At 42.6% G+C, this 24,967-nt stretch overlaps 1 protein-coding gene across 1 annotated transcript in view; it reads left to right on the top strand.

Moving 5' to 3' along the window:
• gpr158a (G protein-coupled receptor 158a) overlaps window positions 1-24,967 on the top strand; it is a 694,119-nt gene that overhangs the window by 403,008 nt on the left and 266,144 nt on the right. Inside the window, exons 4-5 of the mRNA XM_069914575.1 lie at window positions 12,892-13,106; window positions 19,051-19,119. Coding sequence (XP_069770676.1) covers window positions 12,892-13,106; window positions 19,051-19,119 — 284 coding nt within the window. The remainder of the gene's footprint in view (window positions 1-12,891; window positions 13,107-19,050; window positions 19,120-24,967) is intronic.

The raw sequence follows: 24,967 nt of genomic DNA, 5'->3' as shown, positions 1-24,967 counted from the left end.
TGTTTACGAACTTCACCCTCAAGTGCAAGCCGGTGATCACCAGAAGCAGGCGATACTGAACCGTAAACAGAGCATTCATCAACTCAGAAGTTCAGCGTTTATTGGGCGAAGACATCTTTGAGGCTAGCAATAGTCTCTGGAGGGTTCAGATGGTCATAGTAAAGAATGGAATGAAGAACAGAATGGTCATAGAGTAAAGCTAGACCATCAACTGATACACACAACATGTTGCATCCCCCCCCTCCCCCATCTATCCAATATGGTTAATTAGATTGCACAGTGTTGGGTGTGCTCCATGACTGACCTGAATTCGGCCTACCACCAGATCTTCATCTGCCCCAAGGACTGCCAACATAATGCATTCCAGTCCGATGGCCACTGCTACCACATCCTCTGGGTCCCCTTCAGCGTCACCAATGAGGTATCCATTTAAAAGCAGGAGATGGACTGCATGGTGGACCATTATAAATTGTAGGCCACTTTTCCATATCTTGACAATGTGACCATCTGTGGCCACGACGATGACACCAGCCTTTGAAAATTCCTCCAGGCAATGAAGCTCTTGAACCTTACTTATAACAAGGAGAAATGTGTGTCCTGGACAACCTGACTAGCTATTCTTGGCTGCTTGGTCAAAATTGGCATCATTGGCCCTGATCTTGACCATATGTCCCCTCGACTGGAGCTGCTCCTCTCCCATACCCTCAGGACCCTGGAGAGATGCCTGGGTTTCTTCTCATACTATGCTCAATGGGTCCCCAACTTTGCAGACGAGGCTTTCTCACCCCTCTCTGATTGATTCTTACCTTTCCTCTCCTGTCCTCTCCATGTCCAATTATCACTTTTTGCCTGTGTTCCTCCCTCTGCCCTTTTTTCTCTACTCTTTATTCAGGCACCTACCTAGTGCTTGGTCATATCATGACAAAGTGTTCAGACCTAAAATATTGGTTATATATCTATGGAAGGTGCGAGACCTGCTGAGCTCCTCCAGCATTTTTGTGTTTCATTGCAATCATAACATCTACAGAACTTTGTGTTTCTCTCTACTTACATTATATTCCTTGCTGTACTACAAACATAGATACTGAATATGACCATCTCTGATGGTTAGAATGAACAGTTCCAATGGTCATTCAGCCTTTTCACTGCCCGTAGGAAGGAGCTGTTCCTCAGCCTGGTGGTGCTGGCTTTGATACTCTTGTATCTCTTTCCCGACAGGAGCAGCTGAAAGATGTGTATGGGGTGAAAGTGGTCCTCAATAATTTTGCGTGCCCTCTTCAGATAACAATCCTGATAGATCACATCAATTTTGGGGGGAAGGGGGTGGAGACATTCCAGTGATCTTCTGTGCCACCCTTGTGGTCCTATGGATTGACCTGCGATCCATTTCTCCACAGCATCCGTAACATGCTGTGATTGCAGCTGGCCAGGATGCTCTCGATAGAGCTCCTGTAGAAAGATGACATGATAGTGGCTGGTAGCCTTGCCCACATCAGTCATCTGAGAAATGACAGTCACTGATGCACCTTCCTGTGTGACCCCAACAGGTCACTAATTAAGTGAACAAGGAACTTGTTGCTCTCCACTCTCCTCACGACAGAGTTGTTGATGTGCAGTGGAGGGTGGTTGTTCCTTGACCTCCTGATGTCCACCATCATCTTCACGTTGTCCACGTTGAGACTCAGGTTGTTATTCTCACACGATATCAAGAGATTTTCCACCTCTTCTCCATAGTGTGACTCATCTTTGTTGCTAATCAGGCCAACTACTGTTGTATCATCTGCAATCTTGATGACACTGTTGGAGCGGGATCTGGTGATACAGTTGTGAGTCAGTAATCTGAACAGGAGCGGGCTGAATACACAGCCCTGAGGTGCACCTGTGCTTAGTGCAAGAGCAGTTTAAATTAAACACAGATAAAATTACACAGTCAGCAAAGAAATAAGGACTTTCATCTGTGAATATCAATGCTTTAACTTGCCTGTTCCGGTTGATTTTAAATAAGGTTTTCTGGAAGAATGCTGGATGACCACAACATCCATGCTTTTGCTGTGCTGATTATTTGGCAAAGACCTCTCTTCATTGCGACCACTGACAAGTAACATAGAAGGCTGACAAGGTGGTAAACGAAAATACACAGAAGGTGTCCATCTGTGTGAGTGGCTTCACCCCAGGCCTTATGATGGTATCGGCACTGTGATGTGGTCTCCTGCATCGTGAGGTGCAGAATGATCAATGGGCAGGGATGGCAGTGTGGTCCACCAAGTGCCAAACAGCAGTGAATTGTAAGGCATCCTGAGGATTGCAGAGTTCAGTAGACAGTCGATTATGGACATCATGGGGACCATATGATTCATGATGTTCAGCAGACTTGGCTCCTTTTTTTTTGTAATTATTGTTTGATGTTAGTGATTCAGAAATGTAAATACACGAGGAAGGTTTGTCAAATGAATGCTTCAGTACCAAGCTTGTAACATTATTTACTTGTACCTGAGACTGCGTTTTGGTCAGATGCACTGGTGTAGATTGTACATATTGTAGCAAATTCTGTAACTATCACATTTCACAAGAAATGATTATGTACGAGCGTAACCTTGGTAAAATTGGTGATTTAGTTATGTCCATCTTATTTGCAAAACAATTTTCCCAGGCATTCCATGGAAACAATTTAACATTTAATGTAGATTTCAAATTCAATTAATTGAATACTTGAATGGTGAGATTGTCGGGTTGGAGAATTTTGGAGACAGGCCTAAAGTTTGGAATTGATCCATGTTGCAAATATCACAGTAAGATAAATACCAGGTAAAAACACAACACTGGAGAAACTCAGTTGGTAAAAGAGTGTACTTTATGTAGCAAAGGAAGATACATAACCAACATTTTGGGCTTGATCCCTTCATCAGGTATGAGAAGACATCTGAGGGATAATTTTATGCTTGCTCCAATCTGATCCATTTCCATCTTTGTCCGCCAGCTTAATGTAATTTGAATGCACTGTAGCCGACCGCTACAAAGAAACACACACACAGTGTGGCAGGTTAAGCTCACTCCTTTATTAGGGTTGGAAAGGCTGCTTTTATAATGTTCAAGTTCCCACCATTTTTGCTGATTGACTGAGTCATCCATATAAATAACAATAGCGGGCGGGAATGTCCATGCATATGAATGCCCTTCTTCCCCAACCTGTTTCTGCTGAGTTAGCTGGACAGGCTTGAGTCTATCTGTAGTGAAGACCTCTGGTTTATCACCGATATCCAACTTAACGGTAGCACCATTGTTCCAGATGACTTGAAAGGAACCTTGGGCTTCTGCAGTGGTGAACGGTGGGCTCCTCTACATACAAACTCGTACTCATAGCCCTTGAGTTCTTTGGGGATGTTGGACTTGGCTTGTCGTGTCTGGAGGGTGGGATAGGAGTCAGGTTACCAAACTTTTTGTGCAGCCTGTCCAGGAAGGTGGTTGTCTCCTCCTACTGTCCTCTGGCCTGTGGAACAAAATCCCTGGGAACCATGAGTGGGGCTCCGTAGACGAGTTCAGTGGAGGATGCATGAAAGACTGTGGGAGGACCTTGGTGTGTCGCTGCACTTTGTCTGTTTGGTACTGTGTACTTGCCTTGGCCCACCCCTGGACTTGTTTCTGCAATCCATGCCACACTTATTTGCTGGCCACCAGCCAGACCATAGTCCTGATGGATGGGTGTGCTAGCCCGTGGATGGAGTCAAACACCCGTCGCTTCCATGCCGTTGAGACAATAGTGGCCATGTCGCACAGAAGGGTGGTAGTACCTGTGCCGACTGGAACGTCCTGAAGCCAAAGGCCTGTGACAGCAGTCCTGTACTGCGGAATCTCATTGTCCTGCTGCTGTGCCTCTGCCAGAGCTGCAAAGTCCAGACTGTTGACCAGGGAGTAGATGCTGTGTCTTGATAAGGTGTTTGTGACCATGTTGTCTTTGCCCAAGATATACTTGACGTCGGTGTTGTACTTCAAGGTGTAAGATTAGTGTCTCTCTTGATGGGCTGACCAGGCATTGGAGATTTTAGCCAGGGGGAAGTCAGTGGTTTGTGGTCCATGAAAGCCCTTCCCTCAAGAAAGTACCAGAAGTGGCGGATGGTTAAGTACAGCACCAGCAGCTCTCTATCGAAAGCACTGTACTTTTCGTTCAGGGGGCTGCAGATATTTATTGAAGCAAGCTAGTGGGTACCAACTTCCTTCTATCTGCTGCTCCAAGATTCCACCAAATGCTGTTCCTGAGGCATCGACTGTGAGGGCTGTGGGTGCATCTGGTCTGGGGTGGGTCTGGAGTGCAGCTTTGGCCAGGGCTTCTTTGGTTTCAACAAACGCACGTGTGGATTTGTCGTCCCAGGTAAGGTCCTTCTCCTTGTTCTCCATCAGGATGAACAGAGGGGGCATCACTCCAGCAGCTGCTGGGATAAACCTGCGATAAAAGTTCATCATCCCCACGACCTCCTGCAGACCTTTAGTTGTACTGGGCTTCGGAAAGCTGCGGATGGCCTCTACCTTGTCGGGCAGTGGTGTGGCCGCGTCCTTTGTAATCCTGTGGCCCAGGAAGTGGATGGTGTTCAGGCCAAACTGGCATATGGCCAGGTTGATTGTGAGGCTGAACTCCTGCAGACGACTACAGAGATTTTGAAGGTGATTCTGTTGGATTCTACTTGCTACGAGGATGTTGTTGAGGTAGACAAAAGTGCCGTTCAGGTCTTGGCCCACTGCGTCCATCAGTCACTGGAAAATCTGTGCTGCATTTTTTGAGCCCGAATGGCACCCTCAGGAACTCGAACAGCCCAAATGGAGTGATGATGGTCGTTTTAGGGATGTCATCAGGATGCATTGCGATCTTGTGATATCCTCGCATGAGGTCCACTTTTGAGAATGTTGTTGCCCCATGCAGGTTTGCCGCAAAATCCTGGATGTAAGGCATGGGGTAACAGTCCAGGGTGGTGGCTTAATTGAGCCGGCGATAGTTGCCACGTGGCCTCCAGCCCCTAGTTGTTTAGGCACCGTGTGCAGGGGCGAGGCCCATGGGCTGACTGACCGTGAGCAACACCCAGCTCCTCGATCTTGCAGAACTCCTCCTTGGCCAGTAGGAGCTTCTCTGGGTGAAGTTGTCTCACCCTTGTGTGGAGAGGATGTGATGTCTGATGCCGTGTCGAGGCATCTCTACTGTGAACTGAGGAGAAAAGATTGCTGGGAATCCCGCTAGCACCTTGGAGAACTCAACCTCCAAGCTGTGGATGGAGTCCAGGTGCATTGCCGGAAACCTAGTGCCCCTCATTGTGATGGTCTGGTAGGTCTCGGTGTGGACAAGTCGTTTACCCTTAAGGTCTACTAGGAGGCTGTGGGCTTGAAAGAAGTCCGCTCCGAGGAGTAGTTGTTCCACTGCGGCCAGTGTGAACTCCCACGAGAAGTGACTGCCCCCGAATTACAGCTCAGCCTTACGAATGCCATAGGTCCATATACTGCTGTTGTTGGCAGCCCTCAATGTGGGTTCTGCTAGCCTGTGTCTAGTGTCTCACCCTGTTGGGGAGATCACTCTGACCTCTGCTCCTGTATCCACCAAGAAGTGTCTGCCGGACAGGCGGTCCCAGATGTACAGAAGGCTCTCTTGGTGGCTAGCCGTCGTGGCCATCAGCAATGGCTGGCTTTGTCATTTCCCTGGAACTCGTAGAGGGACTGGCTTCGGCTGGCCTCAGTGCCCCATCTCCGGTGGTAGAAGCATCATCTGTTGCTGGACTTGCTCCTGCCTGTCGTCTGCTGTTCCTTGCTTGGGACTGCTCTGGTCTGATTGTGGGACTTCTTTATGAGCCCCATGGTAGCCGAGCACTTCTGTTTCTGTTTCCACAGAATGTCTGCCGTGCTGTGACTTTCTGGGGGTTGGTGAAATCCACATCCTCCAGGAGCAGTTGGACGTCTTCAGGCATCTGTTCCAGGAACGCCTGCTCGAACATGATGCCGGGCTGCTCATCTCCCAGGAGGGCCAGCGTCTCGCCGATGGCGGAGATCTGTCTCCAAGCCCATCCAAGTGGAGCAAACGTGCTCCTTGCTCTCACCGCGAGAGTTTGAACGACTCGGTTAATATCTCTTTGAAGGCAGTTAAGTGCTTTCTGATGGTAGCCTGTGGAAAAAGTTGGCCACTCTATCTGCAGTCTGCGGATCCAGGGTGCTGACCACATGGTAGTATCGGGTGGTCTCTGCTGTGATGCCCTTGATCTAGAACTGACCCTCCACCTGGTCGAACCACACATTGGGTCGAACATTTCAGAAGGTCGGGAACTTCAGGCTGACTGCACTGACAGCTGCTTTGTTCTCCATCGCTAGGTTTAGATTCCTTCTAAAACATTGGGGTCACCAATTGCAGCTGATCGCTACAAAGAAACACATACACACAATGTGGCAGGTTAAGCTCACTCCTTTATTAAAGCTGGAATAGTGGGTGGGAACATCCATGCATATGAATGCCCTTCTTCCCTAGCCTGTTTCTGCTGAGTTAGCTGGGCAGTTTGACCAATGCCATTTTAGGGCTGTTGATCTGATGCTGCTCCGGCTTCTACCCCCACCGGTTCGTTGTCCTGGGAGTCACTTTAGCGATTTCCGTCTGCATCTGCTCCCGATTTCTGCAATTGCGGGCCGCCACAGCACAAACAAGCCAAGTTGGCTTTTTTGTTACACACTTAAGTCCTCATTGCATTTAATATGACAAAAAATAAATTGCACGTTATTTCATTTTGTAACAGTTCATGATGGATGTCAAAAGCTTCGTGTTGATTAGCTCAATTAGGTGGTAATTAACTTGTTCTGTGGAACTCACTGAAAACAAATGCATTAAAAACCTTAGAATGATAAAATCACTGACCTTTTTTTATACCCGTGTTCAGCACTGAAGAGCTCATAGAAGCTGAATTTATATCCCAGCTTTTCATTTGTTCTTTGACATGGGAAGGGCCACAAATATGGTGAAAATTAATGTGTCTTAATTTAGGAGAATTCTGTGTATAATACTGAACTGATAGAGGTACATTAATGTTACATCATGGGAAGCTAATTGATAGAGGTCATATGGCTATATTTTTGCAAAGTATCAGTGTGTGAGTGAACAAAACCGATATTTTGTCATGGCTCTGTTTTTTTTTCACACTTTCTCACAGACAAAAAATCCTGCACAGAGACTTCAATGTGCTTGCATTGTTATACAATTTTTTTAGCCACATTGGATCCTTTCCATGGGTGCACAATCATTGAGACCTGGACCCTGGAACATTTTGGGGCCATTCATGTCCTGCCATCATCAAAAACTTTTGAACTCTTTTTAGCTTTCTCTGCAAGGAACCTTTAAAAAATAAAACACAAATGAGGGAGTGCAGCGAGATGGCAGGAATAATGTATGAAAAAAGACTGGATAGACTTGGGGTTATACTCACTGGAATTTGGAAGAATGAGAGGAAATCTTACAGAGACATGAAATTCTGACAGGACTATCAGGTGAGATGCAGGAAGATAGCGCCTTTGGAAGACTACACAAAAGAGTCTGGAAAAACAACCAACTGAGAAACCTCACAATTGGCAGTTTTAAGTAATTCTGGGTATGACTTGGATATCTATAATATCCAAGTAAATGTGATGATCTAGGATAATCATGGTTAAACCATATATAATCAACTTATCTAACACAAACAGAAAAAGGAATAGAAAAAAAATTTAAAAACTGAAATTAATAGTCATGTAACTACTCCCTCTAATCAAGGTTATTTAATAGGACAAAAAAGAAGAAAATGGATCAAGTAGTGACTCTCAGAGGATAGACGGAACATCGCTGGAGCATCAGAATTACTTAAAACTGCCAATTGTGATAGTATTCTATAGCCCCTTTTCCACTGGCAACCTGTCCCAGGAATTAACTGGAAATTTACTGAAACAGTATCCAGTGGAAAAGGAACATTGACTGAATGTCAGTGTCAAATGACATCCTTTCACGCCGGGGATTAAACACCTCTTTCCCCACTCATATCCCCATCATTTGCTGATCCCAGTGTGCTGATAAATTCAGTGGAAAAGGGACAGCGGAAAGTCACCTATTTCCAGTTGAAGGTAGAACATGCCAATCCCCGGAGATGAGTGTGTTCAGTGGAAAAGCAATTAGTGTCCCAGTTAAGGGTGGTCCAGTGGAAATGGCACAAAGGGCTTCCTTTCCCAGGACACTGCACCACCAATTAACTGGGATAACAGTGGAAAAGGGGCTTATGAATGGGCCGCATATCTTTCCAAATTGAAACGTTCTATCTTTAATATTGTATCTAATTTACATATGTCATTACATCATGTAGCCACTGTGCATGAGTCAGTGAGAGTCCATCTTGCCATTTCATTAAAACTGCTTGTCTGGCTATCAATGAGTTAAAAGCTAAAACTTTCTCTTGAGATGCTGACAAAAGTATATCTGGTTCATGAGAAAAAAACAAACAAGGACATGGGTCTATCTTAATCTTAAAAATCGTTGATAAAGATTGAAAGATATTCTCCCAAAATCTTCCTGATATGGGACATTCCCAAAACATGTGAATCAATGAGGCTTCAAAAATTTTGCACTTTTCACATAATGGGTCAGCATATGCATAAAAAAACTAAATAATTTAAATTTGGACATATGTGTTCTGTGTACCACCTTAAATTGTAAAGAGTCAGTAATCAAGTAAGAGTGGTATCTGCCAAGCTGCCGGACTCCCCGCTGGCAAGCTTTGCTGTACTAACATTGACTGTGCATTATCTCTACTGTTAAGGACACTCCCCTTGGATATAACTGTATATGCACCTATTGTCTTTCATTGTACCATGAGTTTCTGCTAATAAAAACCATGATTACTGTTTGACCATAACGTCTTTGTCTACTTCATCAACTGGCACTTCAATTTTATTAGCAGAAATGGATCCAGCACTCAAGCCAGAGCGGCTGATAATTGACCAGTCTGCTCCGAGGGCCAGAGAAAATTTCAACCTCTGGAGTGCTTGTTTCGATTACTACATAGCTCGAAAGAACATGGTCAATAAGGCGATACAGTGGGGCCACCTGAAGTATCTGCTGGGTGAGGACCCTTTTGCCTTAACGCAAGGAGCTACCACTCTGGCTATAGCCCGGGAACGTCTGACTGCTTACTATGTAGCACCATGGAATGTGGTGCTTGCTCGAAACCAGTTGCTGACTGGACGCCAGAAACCCGGGGAAAGTGATGCTGCCTATGCACTGGCCCTCAACTCACTGGCAAACGAATGTGGTGTCAAGGCAGTCAATGTGGAACAACACCACAATGCCTTGAAGCTGGATGCTTTTGTCAAAGGGATTGACTGCTGTTACATCCGACAAAGGCTGCTGGAGACAGAGCCCTTAACCTACGACCGGGCAGTCACTTGAGCCAAAACACTGAGAAGTGCCATGCGGTCCAGTGAAATGCTAGAAAGCGAAAAGGAAACATCCAGGTGTGGTGGAACCCCGAAGGAAAGAAAAGGGCAAACTCCTGAAAAATGCTACTCCTGTGATAAGAGCTAGCACCCCAGACAGAAGTGCCTGGCTCGATTTGCTACCTGCAGCTATGGCCATTTTGCTAAAGCGTGTAAGGCGAAGCACTGATAAGAAGAAGAAGAAGAAGAAGAGAAGCACCAAGAAAATGTGTCCTGAGTTTATCAAAGCTGAGACCCAGAGATTGCTTAAAGAGGAAGTAATTGAACCCAGTAAGAGTCCGTGACAAGCCCAGGTGGTAGTTGTGAAAAATCACACTAAGAGATGACTGGCTATTGACTACAGCCAGACAATCAACCATTACACTAACCTGGATGGCTACCCCCTGCCACGCATCAATGAAATGATTAATCAGATAGCGCAATACAAAGTGTACTCCACTATCGACCTCAAAGCATCTTACCACCTAAAGCCCGTAAAAGGTGTATGGGATTCTTTTCCTACTATTGCAAATTGGTTTGGGACTATGCCACGAAGGCACACCCTCTGTTTGGCAATAAATCTTTTCCTCTCTCTCCAATGGCCTTGAAGGCTTTCGAGAGAATTAAAACTGATATTGCCAAAGCTGCACTCTCGTCCATTGACGAGGATGTCCCATTCAAAGTGGAAACTGATGCCTCAGATTGTGCCTTGGCAGGAACCCTTAATCAAAAGGGCAGACCTGTGGCATTCTTCTCCCACATGTTACATGGACCTGAACTTAAACATCCTGCCATTGAAAAAGAAGCCCAGGCTATAACTGAAGCTGTTCGCTACTGGAGACACTTTCTAGCTGGCAGAAAATTTACTCTTGTCGCTGATCAGAAATCTGTAGCCTATATGTTCAGTACTAAACACAAAAGTAAAATCAAGAATGATAAGATGGCACGCTGGCAAATAGAACTCTCAACTAATAATTATGAGATCCAGTACAGACCGGGCAGGTTAAATGATCCCTCTGACGCATTGACATGATCTGCTGCTGGTGCTCAACTGGAGGAGCAAAAAGAGATCCATAGAAGACTGTGTCACTCAGGAGTCACAAGATTCTTCCATCATATAAGGGCTAACAACCTTCCTTACTCTCTCGAAGAAGTCAGGAAAACGACTAAAAGATGTCCTGTTTGCGCAGAATGCAAACCGCAATACTTCAAAGCTCCGGAGGCCACTCTCATCAAGGCATCTCAATCTTTTGAGAGGATTAGCTTAGATTTTAAAGGGCCGTTACCTTCCAACAACAAAAATGTATATTTCTTTACTGTAATTGACGAATATTCCAGGTTTCCCTTTGTGATACCCTGCCCTGATGTCTCGTCAGCGTCTGTCATGAAGTAACTTGACAGAATTGTCAGCATTTTTGGTTTTCCCATTTATATTCATACTGATAGAGGCTCACAATTCATGAGCACTGAACTGCGGTGAGCTCTGCTACGAAAGAGGATTGCCACCAGCCGTACCACAAGCTACAACCCACAGGGCAATGAGTAGGTTGAAAGGGCTAATGCTACAGTCTGGAAGACAGTTAATCTTGCTTTCAAAACACATGGTTACCCTGTTACCCGGTGTCAGGGGGTGCTACCTGAGGCATTACATTCTATTCGGTCTTTATTGTGTACTGCAACAAATCAAACACCTCATGAACGTATGTTTGCCTTTTCTAGGAAATCAGGAACTGCGATGGACTGGCCATCCTGTTTATCTGAGCCTGGAACCATGCTGCTGAAGAGCCACGCTCAGGCGCATAAAACAGACCCCCTAGTCCAACCAGTTCAGCTACTGCATACTAATCCCAACCACACTCATGTTAAATTCCCAGACAAGAGTACTCACACTGTATCCCTAAGAGATCTGGCCTCGCCTGGTTCGTGCCTTCCTCGCACCCCTACTCAGAGTGAGCCTGAGAGATTGGACTCACCCTGCCAGCCTGTGACCCCTAGTAAGCTTTCAGATGGCCATGCTGAAGCTCCACTGCCTCACGCTGGCGATTCTGGAGCAGGTCCTTCCCACACGACAGATCCAGGACCTGTACCAGTTCCCAAGGTCGCAAAGGAGCCACCTGTTTTGATACGAAGCACCAGAATTCATAAACTACCTGATAGGCTGACATATTCATAAAACATCTCATTATATTTCGATTGCTTGCTAGATACTGGCGTATTTTGGCTGTTACAGTATTCTTAAGGCCAAACATGGTATTCATGTATCGCTTGCTTCAGTCTTTCCTAGCAGCTGTCCTTTTGATTTTACCCCTTCTTCTGCCGGGGGAGACTGTGGTGAATGTCTGCCAAGCTGCCCCTCTCCCCCTGCTGTACTAACATTGGCTGTGCATTATCTCTACTGTTATCTCCTGCTATCCCCTTGGCTATAACTGTATGTGCACTTATTGTCTTTTATTATTGTACCATGAGTTTCCGCTAATAAAAGCCACGATTACTGTTTGACCACATCGTCTTTTTCTATTTCATCAACTGGCTCTTCAATTAATGTGATATTGAGGTCACACTCCCAATCATTTTAAAACCCAGCCATTGAAGCTGATCTTAAATCCAATGAATCATTATAAATATGTGATTTCAATCCACTGTGAACAAACAGTAAAATAAAAAAAATATATCAAGAATATTTGCATCTGCAATTCAAGGAAAATCATGTAGTTTAGATTGAACAAAATATTTCAATTCATTAAAGACCTGACACAAAGTGTATCCAGTCCCCTTGCTCAATGTGTTACTGTTCCATTGCGCTCAGTGATGACTGCACAAGTGGAATGAAATGTAGATACAATGACATCTGGCTCCAGCTCATCTCAAAATGCTGCATTTCAATGGACATGCATGCAAGTCTGAGAGCCATCAGCTGTCACTCAGCTGACTCAGCTCACTAAAAGTTTGATGTTATACTTGTTAGTTTCTGAATTTTAACCACTGAATACTGACTGTATTATGAATTACAAGTTTAAAGTTGAGACCTCATATTATGAGGGAGAACTTGAGCTGCTCCAAACAAATTGCTTTTATTTTGCACCTCTTCCCATTTCACGAGCAACATTTGTTTCCGCATGACTTGCCCTTGTAGTAATTCTTTGAATCTTCCAGATACACTGCAGCTGTCTGGCTGTTTTATATGCAGCTGATCACCCATTCTAAAGATTATTAATTCCCTTCTGAGGGAGCAACATCTATACAATGATGTTGTTTGATGTCCAGAGAACAAGCATGCAATATTATACCATTTTGTTCATTTGGGATTTTAATGCTGGCAATATTCTAGATGCATTTAAATCTCTGCAAATTAAATATGATTCTAATGTATGTCTCAGAACTTGCTGAAATAATAATTTGTTTCTGTTTAGGGCCTAAGTGTTTGCAATGTATTTTTTTCAGGGAAGTTTACAGAGCACGGCGTTCTCCAGAGCCAGCATGGAAGTGCGTATGAGTGCCTTCCTTGTAGGAATGGATGCAGCTCGTGTCAGGATGACAGTCCCTGCCATGCAGAGGAGGACAAGCACTTGCGAATTGCCATCATCGCATTCCAAGCTTTCTGCATGTTGCTGGATTTCATTGCCATGCTGGTTGTCTACCACTTCCGCAGGTGTAAGGTAAATGTTAAGACACCTTGATGATGTATTTCTATTCTGGATTGATACTTTGAATTCTTGTACTGGATCTTACATAAGCCATGTTCAATCTGCAATACGGGTGGGACATTCCTCATGAGGGAATTGAATCCACTTATTACTGTTTGGATTTAGATAAGTAACAGCATTTTATTTAGCATGGAACTATAGAACACTGTAGCACTGAAACAGGGCCTTCAGCTCATATAGACTGCGTCAAACTATTTTTCTGCCAAGTCTCATTGACCTGCCTCCAGTACAAAGCCTGCTATACCCCTCTCACTCCTCCCATCCATGTACCTATGCAAATATCTCTTCAATTTTGCTCACACCCACCACTTCCTCTGGCAGTTTGTTCCTTACCCTCTGAGTGATGATGTACCCCCAAATATTCCCCTATAATATTCACCATTCACCCTTAAGCTCTCTCACTCTTTCTCACTCAACCGCAGTAGAAAGAGCCTGCATGAATTTATTCTACCTACACCACTCATAATTTTGTGTACCTCTATCAAATCTCTCCTCATTCTCTGATACTCCAGAGAATAAAATCCGGACCTAATCAATCTATAACATGGCTCCTCAGGATCTGGCAGCATCATTTTTTTTTCTGCACTGCTGCAATCTTAGTATAATCTTTCCTGTAGATAGGTGAGCAAACCTAAAAACAATACTCCAAATTTCAAATGCAACATTACAAATTCTGTACTCGATACTTTGATCTATGAAGGCCAATGTGCTAAAAACCTCTCTTTACCACCCTATCTACCAGTGATACCACCTTCAAGTAATGATGTTTCTGTATTTCCAAATCTCTCTGTTCTGCTCCACTCCACAGTTGCCTACCAATTGCCATCTTAGACCTACCTTGGTTTGTCCTCCCAAAGTACAACATCTCACACTTGTCTGCATTAAATTCTATTGCAATTTTGCAGTTCATTTTTCAAGCTGGTCCAGATCCCATTGCATGCTTAGAACACCTTCTTTGCTCCCACTGTACCAATAATCTTAATGGCATCTGCAAATTTGCTGATCCAATTTACCACATTATCACCCAGATCATTGATAGAGATGACCAAGAATAATGGACACAGGGCATATTCCTGAGGCACACCACTAGTCACAGACCTCCAGTCTGAAAATCATTCATAATCTATCACTTTCCAGCTTCTTCCACATAGCAAATGTCTATTCCAATTTACTACCTCATTCTGTATACCAAGTAACTGAACCTTCTTCACCAGGCTCCCATGCAGGACCTTGTCACAGGCCTTACTTATCTCCATGTAGACACCATCCTCAGCCTTTCTTTTATCAAATTTACTTGCATACTCCTCAAAAATCTCTCTAAGATTGTTTAGACATGGTTTATCATGCACAAAACCATGCTGGCTACTCCTAATCTGTGCATATCTATCCGAGTAATGTATACAGTCTCTTAAGATACTTCACAACTTACCCACTTTCAAAAGTCAGCCTCATCTGATGCCGAGGAAAGCTCCGTGTCCCCCTGATGAATGGAACCCCTGCATAGCTGCAGCCGTGATGGTTAGAACCCTATTCAAGGTGAACTTAGACAAGGCAGCAAGGTGAGACAACCTACCTGGTCAGGTACGGAAAGACTACGCTGACCAACTGATGGAGGTCCTTACAGACATCTTCAACACGTCAGTCACTGCAGAAGTCCATCGTTCCTGTGGGTTTCAAGGATGCCACCATTATCCTGGTATCAAAAAAGGCCACAGTAACAGGCCTCGATGAATAATGCCCTGAGGCACTGCCCCCAACGCTTATTCAATGCTTTGAGCATCTGGAGAGGGAAGCCATCAAAGCACACCTGCTAGAGACTTTGGACCAATTTCAAATTACCTTCACATGGAACCATTTCACTGATGCTGCTGTAGCCTTGCCCCTCCTCTCTGACCTGACCATTCTGGAGAATGACACTTCATATACCAGGCTGCTGTTCATCAACTTCAGCTTGGCATTTAATCCTATCACCCAGTGGTTGGTGGAGAAACTGTCCTCACTGGAACTAGGTTCTGGGCTTCCTATTGGAGAGAGCACTGGGTTGGCAGCAGAATGATGTGTACCATTACACTGAGCACACATACAGCTCAGAGCGGTGTGTTCAGCCGACTCCTTTTCACACTACTGACCCACGACTGCATCGCCAGATCCAACTCCAAAAGAGTCATCAAAGTTGCAGATGAGAACAGTAGTTGGCCTCATCCGCAGCAATGATGCCCTATAGAGAAGAGGTGAAATATCTCATGATATGACGGGAGAACAGCAACCTGAGTCTCACCATGGACAAGACAAAGGAAATTATTGTGGACTTCAGGAGGAACAGCAACAACAACGCACTACAACACATTAATAGATCATTAGTGGAAGAGGAGAGAGCAGCAAGTGCCTCGGAGTCCACATAAGAAGTGACCTATCCTGGACACACAACTCCTCTCTCATCAGGAAGATGCAACAGTAACTGCACTTCCTGAGAAGATTGAGATGGGCAAGGCTACTAGCCACCATCTTTTGATTCTCTACAGGAACACTATCCAGAGCTTCCTGGCTGGCTTCATCACAGTGTGGTAGAGTTTCTGTAGAGCAATAAAATCAGAAATCAATCTACAGGACTGTAAGGGCAGCAGAGAGGATCACAGGGGTCTCCTTCCCTCCTGTAAATGTTATTTTCTGGGATAGTTGTTTGAAGAGGGCTCACAAAATCACTGAGGAACCCTACCTACCCACAGATGGTATCTTTCAGCTACTCCCATTGGGAAAACATGCAGGGGTATCAGAGCCAGAACAACCAGGCTGAGAAAACAGCTTATTCCATGGGTAGTAAGGCTGGTGAATGATTGAAAGAGCTGCTCATTCAAACCCTCCAAGACTCTTCTATTTATTTTAAAATATTTATTAATTTTTACATACACACTCCACATGTATTGTTTGCCTGTCTGTGTGTTATGTCTTTAGGTGTGTTTGCATGCTTTTGCACCAAGGACTGGAGAATGCTGTTTCGTCAGATTGCACCAGTTCAATTGGATGTTAATAAACTTAAGTTTGAATTTATAATTTCTGGATTATTCTTAGAATCTTTCTTGAACAATGGAACAACATTAGCTATCCTCGAATCCTCCAGCACCTCGCCATGGTTAAGGATGTCTTAAATACCTTTACTCGGGTCCCTGCAATTTCTGTACTTGTTGTACTCTGTGTGGAGCCCATGACCTCACTGCAATTTGGCTCGCTTCTATGGACTCCATGTCCATCCTTTGGATAAATACAGATGCAAAACATTCATTTAATATCTCCCTTAGTTGGCTTGTGCGTGCAGAGAAATGGCAGATGGCATCCACCTGTATCCGTTGATCACCTTCACCAATGTACACTACTCCACCAGTTTTTGTACTATCTGAAAACCTACTTACCCAATGCCCCAAGACCAGGTGGTGGACATACTTTTCAATGTCTATTGTGATATATGCTTAAGCAGTAGATGCTTACAACAATGTGTAACACTCAGTTCTCAAATTTTCTCTGCATGAATGAATGACTGAGCAAGATAAGCGAGATAAAAAAGGGAGATTTTAGTTTCCTTGATGATATTTTATGTTTGGAAGAATATGGGCAGAGTGGGAGTTAAACATCACAATTTTCTTTTCATTCCCATCCATACGTGATTTCCAACTCATACTGTCAGTAAATATGATAAATTATTAACCCAGGGTCCATTTAGATACAAAATGCCTTTATTGTCACGTAATTGTACAGAACACATAATATTACACACAATTGCCTTCTGCCTTCTGTAAGGCAGGCAAAGCACCACCTAGTACCCCTTACAGTGAGAGAGGAAGAGAAGCCAAAGTGACTCTCTTCAGAGTCACTAAATGCCCATAGATTCACCTCCAGCCTCTCCAACTGCAAAGACTCATGTTTGATCCAAATCTTCAACACGATGAGGAAGTCTTCAGCACCAGAGGCCCTTTGGGAGACCACCTTGCCTGCAGCACCCTCTTGAATCCCAGCTCTGATACCTGATACCCAGCCATCCACAGCCTGTGCAGGTCCCTCAACTGCTGAGCCCTTGACTGGTCCGCCAGCATGGTTTGTCTCTTCTTTAAGGTTTTTCCTCCCTCTTTGATGTATTCCTGCCTATCCTGTCCATTATACTTGCTCTCAGAGTATAGTACCAGACCATAACACCTCATCTGACTCATCTCTGCTCTGAGCCCTAGCCTCCTATCAATTTAGTTTAAAGGTTCTTGAGAAGTGCTAACAAATCTCCCGGATAGAATATTGGTCCCCCTTCAGTCCAGACATTATCCTTCTTTGTTGTGTAGGTTACCTTTGTCATAAGTGATCCAAATAATCCAAGAACTTGAATCCTGGTCCCGTGCACAAGATCTTCACCCACGCATTAATCTGGCCTATCTTTTTATTTCCATTCGCACCCATACGTGGCTCTGAGAGTAATCCAGAGATCATTACCCTTGAGCCCCTCCTTTTTAGATTCACTCCTAGCTTACTAAATTCACTCTGCAACTCTCATCCCTTTTCCTAACTACATAATCTCTGGTCTCTTTACTTGAAGAAGGATATACAGACTTTGGAGGTTGATTTAACCAGGTTGAGTCCAGAAATGAGGGGTTAAGCCAATGAAAAATTGCATTAGAAGCTTGAGAATTTGCATCAGCTGGGGCTTTACTAACTAGAATTTAGAAGAATGAAAGCGGATCTTCAAGAAATACATAAAATTATGAAAGGGGGTGGTAAGATAGAAGCAGGAACATTCAGATTCTTCTTCAAAAAATGTGACCTACTCGACTGCCATCAAATCAGGTCTTACCCACATCTCCTCGATTTCCAGTAGAACTACCCTGCCTCCCTCTGACCTGAAACACAAGGGTAGGATTCTACTTGTTCTCATCTACCACCCCACCAGCCTCCAGGTCCAGCATATTATCCTCCATAATTTCCGCCACCAACTATATGATCCCACTACTAGATACATTTTCCCTTCTACTCCCTCTCTCCTCATCCACTCATCCCTTCCCACTAATTGCCCCCTCAATACCTACCACATCACTGCAAGGAATGCTATACTTGAGCTTACACCTCCTCCATCACTGCCATTCAGGGTCCCAAACAGTCCTTCCAAGTGAAGCAACACCTCACTTGTGAATTTACAGGGGCCATCTACTGCATCCGGTGCCCCCGTTGTGACTTCCTCTATTTTGAAGAAGCAGACACAGACTTGGAGACAGTTTCATTTGTACCTTGAGGACCATCGCCTTCCCAAGATCGTATTATATGGCGAGCTCTCCACTGGCCACCGTGAACAGAGGTGCACCAAAGAAAATGTACAAGGACTGCCTAAAGAAATCTCTTGGTGCCTGCCACATTGACCACCGCCAGTGGGCTGATAACGCCTCAAACCGTGCATCTTGGCGCCTCACAGTTTGGCGGGCAGCAACCTCCTTTGAAGAAGACCGCAGAGCCCACCTCACTGACAAAAGGCAAAGGAGGAAAAACCCAACACCCAACCCCAACCAACCAATTTTCCCTTGCAACCGCTGCAATCGTGTCTGCCTGTCCCGCATCGGACTTGTCAGCCACAAACGAGCCTGCAGCTGACGTGGACTTTTTACCCCCTCCATAAATCTTCGTCCGCGAAGCCAAGCCAAAGAAAGAATAATGTATGCTAATTAATTGTTAAAGGCTTGTGGAGATGTAACTATAAGTATGATTAAAAAGTATCGTGAAATAAAGGAAGAAGTACATGGGAGAGGTGTTTGTGCAATAGGATTGTGGATTGAATTACTTAATATTTGGCATTGTACTATTGTTTTTTGTTTCCAAATGATACTATATGATATTATATGATCTTGCAAGTGAAACATATTTATTCTTTCAGAGCATCAGAGCATCTGGACTTGTTTTATTGGAGACAATTCTTTTTGGAGCTCTACTTCTCTACTTTCCAGTAAGTGTTTAATTATATATTTAAGTGTTTACATATATGATTCAATGTATGTTCTTGAGGAATATTTTTGACCTATGGATAAATGTACACCCAAAAATAATGTTCATGAAATAGTTTGTCAGCAGGTACATTTCTGGTCACCATTTACCTGATTTTTGATAAACTTCCCAAGTGTTAATGCAATCTCAAAAAATGAACAATCACATTTACATTTAATTGATCACATGCTGTGCTGTGTTATTTCTCCATTATTTCTCCATACAAAAAAGCTTGTTATGTTTGTTAGACTAATAATACAAATGGGCTTTCTTAACTTTCATGAAAATTTCCCTTACAGGTTATGTCACTTCCTTGTTTGTTTAGTAATCTGCCTGATTTCTGAAGCTTGGATATTTACATCAGGATTAATAAGTGGTGAAATTTTAACATAGTAATAATTTCCAAGGACAGATTTTTGTAAAACCTAAAGATTCTTGGTTATATTTTCAATATTATCTTTCATTTTAAACATCATGAAATTCTTGTTAGAATTTGTAGATACCTGTATATAGAGATAATTCCTTTAACAAATTGTATCTTTGTATAGCATTTTTGGAGATTGGAGAAAAATGATATAATTTTGCATTTGTTTCTGAATTTTATGCTCTTGTTAATATAATCCATGCAATTGAGATTATCTGTGATAGCATAATATTTGCAATTCCAATCAGCTCTATTACTTTTACAAATGGCATTGTATTGTGTATGTTATACCCATCAATGTCAGGAGAGAACCTTTGGTACATGACAAAGAAGAGAGAGAGAGACTGTAAGAATTCCAGCTGTCAAGGATGGAAATCTAATCAAATAAACAAAATGAAAGTACAGCAAGCTTCCATGGGGATCACCAAGAAAGTGACCTCTGGTTTCACTGTTTGTGCAGTTTCAAGAGGAAGGTCAGAAAAATGTAATGAACAAAGTTAAAATAAATTTCCCTCTGTCTAACAGGATGTTCTTGACAGTAGAGGTTACAACTGTAAGCGAATGAGATTTATGACTGAAACACAGGAGCTCAAATAGAATGTGCCTTATTTGCAGTCTGCAAGGCATAGGTAGGGAACAGTCAATTTATTATAACTAGCTGTGGATAGGCTTAAGTCCTTTTAACATCACAAAGTCAGTTCACTTGAAGGATCCAGATATAAATATCTATGCCTTTTCCTGGGATAGCTTGAGTGTCTTGCCAAGGGGAGAAAGGCTGGGACAGATGTTTTCTTTTGCTGTCCCTTGTTGCTACAGTATGCTAATGGGTGACTGTAGACCAGTGGTTTTCAAACAACCCCCTACACTCACATTCCACTTTAAATAATCCCTATGCCATGTGCTCTGTGATTAGTAAGGGATTGTTTAAGGTGATATGTGAGTGGGAAGGGAAGGTTGAGAATCACTGCTCTTGACCCATTTGTTACTGAAATGTTTTGCTTGAGAAGTGAATGATCTTTTAGTATATCTTATGGACATTTAAATAGAGGTTGTCATCTCAACACCATAACACTAGACTTTCAATCTCCTTCCTGTATTTGTCTCATCGTTATCTAATACCTGATGGTGTCGTTGACAAATTTGAAGAAAGAATTGGAATGGTATTTTCTGTACAGGCGTGGGTATAGAGGGAATATGGTAGGGGACTACACATTCTTAAGGAGTGCCGCTGTTGAGTGTGCCTGGAGGAAATCTTCACTGATTGGGATCTGATGGATAAGATGTCAAGGATACGGTTGCAGAGGAGGATGCTGAGGCCTAGATCTGAAGTTTTGGAGTGAGTTTGCTGTGGGCAATGGTATTGAAGGCAGAGTTGTAGTTTATGAAGGGTTTTCTAACCTAGGTATCCCTGGCATCCAGCTATTCCAGAGCCAAATGGAGGGGCATGGAGATGCCAACTTGGACAGTAGGCATTTGAAGTGAGTAAAGGCTGGCTGGACGTCTTGATATGATGTGAAATGCCATTGTTGCAAACAACATGCATAATTTAATGAGCAAATTAAGACCAAAACATTGGCATCCAATTTGTTATTCCACCCTGTAAAAAGTGACAGAGAGTGTGGCCTTGAAGAAACTCAGATTGACAGGTTAATTAGGATGCAGGTCTTCTGTAGGCCTTAAACTAGTAATGAAACATATAAGTTTGTTGATGATAAAAACTGTGTATAGATAAATGATGGCTGAAAAGTAGGTGGGTGGATTAGTTAATTAGCAGATTATACAGATTGTTGGAGCCATGGAGAATGTAAAAGCCTATTAAAGAATAAAACAGGATATAGATTAATTACAAATGTAGGCAGAGAAATGGCAGATGGAGTTTAATCTGGATGCGGGTGAGGTGTTAAATCTTGGAAGGTCAAATGGTTAATGGCAAGATTCTTCAAATAATTAATGAGCAGAATGTTCTCAGGGTCCAGGTCCATTGCTCCTTATAAGAGCAGGGAGAAGGCCATATGGTCCATTGACCCTGCTCGGCCATTCAATGTGATCATGCTGATTGGTTCATCTCCATCTACTTGCCTTCTCCCCCCCACCCCCTCCATACCATAATTCCCTTACTATGTAGAAATCTATCCAATCTTGTTTTAAATACATTTTCTGAAGTCACCTCCTCAATGCTTCAATGGGCAGTGAATTCAACAGATGCACCACCTCTGGGAAAAGGATTTCTTCCTCATCTCTGTCCCAAATTTACTATGCTGAATCTTGAGGCCATGCTATTAAATTCATTCCCTCTAACAATGAAGGCCATCATTCCATTTGTCTTCTTGATAGCCTGCGGCACTTAGAAATCAACCGTTTGTGATTCCCAAGTCCTCCTGCATGTCAACATGCTGCAGTTGCTTTCCACTAAATAATATTCTGATCTTCCATTATTCCTTCCAAAGAGGAATTAGGAGATATGGGGAGAAGGCAGGTAGGTGGAGTTAGGTCATAAATTAGATCAGCCATGATCGTATTGAATGGCGGAGCAGGCTCGATGGGCCATTTTGGCCTACTCCTGTTCCTACTTCCTATGTTCCTATAGATAACCTCATGTTTGCCTACATTGTACTCCATTTTTCAGACCCTTGCCCACCAACTTTACCTATCTATATCTCTCTGAAGACTCTTTGAATCCTCTGCACAATTTGCTTTACCACTTTTTAGTGTCATCAGTAAACTAAGATACACTACGCTCTGTCCACTCTTCCAGATCTTTTATGTATACTGTGAACAATTGCGGGCCTAACACCAACCCCTGTGGTACACCACCCTCCAACCAAAAAAAAAAACACCCAACTCTCTGCTTTCATTTTGTTAACCAATCCCTCTATCCATGCTTGTGAACTGTGTGACGATTCTTCTTTTTAAGCAGTTGGACTTGTTAAAATCTAAGTCTCTGAAATGTGATTGTCTCTACTGAGCCTCTTGCCTAGTTTTTCATCTTTTACTGTAGCAATTTAGCACTTTTTTTTACTCACTATGTAGTTTTGAGTAGGTGTGGTTTAGTCGTGTGTAGTTTTATCTTTTGTTTTGTCTGGAGTAGAAATGGTGTCTTGTGTTGCCTGATGTGTAATCGCAGTTAGGTGGGTAGCATTATGGTTCCTGGAGGACATAATTTCATTTTTAACTGTGTACCTGTTTTAAATAACAATAAAGGCTGTTACTACTATGTTAATATATCACCCCCAGTTTCAAGCATCCTTATCTTCTGTACGTCTTTTATGTGGCACCTTATTAAACACCTGGAAATCCAGGTAAACAACGTCCGCCTGCTCCTCTCTATCTAACGTGCTTATTATATCCTCAAAGAACTTCAAAAAATACATCAAACAGCTTCAGAGTAAGGAAGTCATGTTGCAGCTATATAAAATTTAGGTTAGGCCATACTTGGAGTATCGTGTGCAATTCTGGTCATCCCATTACAGGAAGCATATGAAGGGATGTGTAAAGGGTACAGAAGAGATTTACCAGGTTGCTGGCTGCATTAGAGGGTATAAGCTATTGGGAGATGTTGGAACAGACTGCCAGGCGTAGGGCTCTTAAACATTGTTTAAGAGGCTTTTAGCTATACACATGAATATGCAGGGAATAGAGAGGCATGTATCATGTTTTTTAAAATATTTTTTTATTTTTCACACTGTGAACCATATTAACCAAAATACACACAAGCATTTCCCTCTTAAATATACAGAGTGTAATTTTCTCCCCTTTTCCCCCTTCCTTCCCTCCCTCCTTCCCACCCCTCCCTACCCACTAATCGTTCAACATATACAATACAATAAACCCATTAAACAATGTCATCACACAATGAAAATAAACAAGAAAATTGTGTCATCTACTTTTGCACACTGGGTCAGTTCATTTCGTCTTCTTCTCATTCTATCATTTTAGGCTGTGGAGGTCCGAGGCAAGCCCTCTCTGTTGTGTTCCATGTACGGTTCCCAAATTGTTCAAATAATGTGACTTTATTTTTTAAATTTTATGTTATTTTTTACAATGGAATACATTTATTCATTTCCATGTACCATTGCTGTATTCTCAGACTCTCTTCTGTTTTCCAGGTTGACATACATTTTTTTGCTACAGCTAAGGCTATCATAATAAATCTTTTTTGTGCTTCATCCAGTTTGAGGCCTAAATCTTTGCTTCTTATATTACTTAGAAGAAAGATCTCTGGATTTTTTGGTATGTTGCTTTTTGTGATTTTATTTAATACCTGATTTAGATCTTCCCAAAACTTTTCCACTTTTTCAGATGCCCAAATTACATGTACTGTGGTTTCCGTTTCCTTCTTACAGTGAAAAAAATCTATCTGATACTGTTGGGTCCCATTTATTTAACTTTTGGGGCATGATATATAGCCAATTATATTGTATCATGCGTAACCTCGTGTTTATTGTATTTCTCATAGTTCCAGAGCATAGCTTTTTCCATATTTCATTTTTTATCTTTATTTTTAGATCTCATTCCCACTTTTGTTTGGGTTTACAGCTTATTTCATCATTCTCTTTCTCTTGCAACTTGATGTACATGTTTGTTATAAATCTTTTAATTATCATTGTGTCTGTAATCACATATTCAAAGCTGCTTCCTTCTGGTAACCTCAGCCTGCTTCCCAATTTGTCCTTTAAGTAGGTTTTCAGTTGATGGTATCCAAACATTGTACCATGAGTTATTCCATATTTGTACTTCATTTGTTTAAAAGATAATAAATTATTTCCCAAAAAACAATTTTCTATTCTTTTAATCCCTTTTCTCTCCCATTCTCTAAAGGAAAGGTTATCTATTGTGAAAGGGATTATTAGTTAATTTTGCGTCAACAATAATTTTGGTAGTTGGTAATTTGTTTTTTTTCCTTTCTACGTGAATCTTCTTCCAAATGTTGAGCAGATGGTACAGTACTGGTGAACTCCTATATTGCACCAGTTTTTATCCCACTTATAAAGTATATGTTCTGGTACCTTCTCCCCTATTTTATCTAGCTCTATCTTGGTGCAATCTGGTTTTTCCCTTGTTTGATAAAAATCTGATAGATACCTTAACTGTGCTGCTCTTTAATAATTCTTAAAGTTTGGTAGCTGCAAACCCCCTTGTTTGTACCATTCTGCTAATTTATCTAGCTCTATCCTCGGTTTCCCCCCTTTCCATAAGAATTTCCTTATTATTTTCTTTAGCTCATTGAAGCTCTCTGTTAAGGGAATTGGTAATGATTGAAATAGGTATTGTATCCTTGGGAAGATATTCATTTTAATGCAATTTACCCTTCCTATCAATGTTAGTGGTAAATCTTTCCAATGTTCTAAATCATCTTGTAATTTCTTCATTCATGGCAGATAATTTA

This window comes from Narcine bancroftii, chromosome 1, assembly GCF_036971445.1.
Source record: "Narcine bancroftii isolate sNarBan1 chromosome 1, sNarBan1.hap1, whole genome shotgun sequence".
Classification (NCBI taxonomy): Eukaryota; Metazoa; Chordata; class Chondrichthyes; order Torpediniformes; family Narcinidae; genus Narcine; species Narcine bancroftii.
This window is presented reverse-complemented; position numbering and strand designations above follow the sequence as displayed.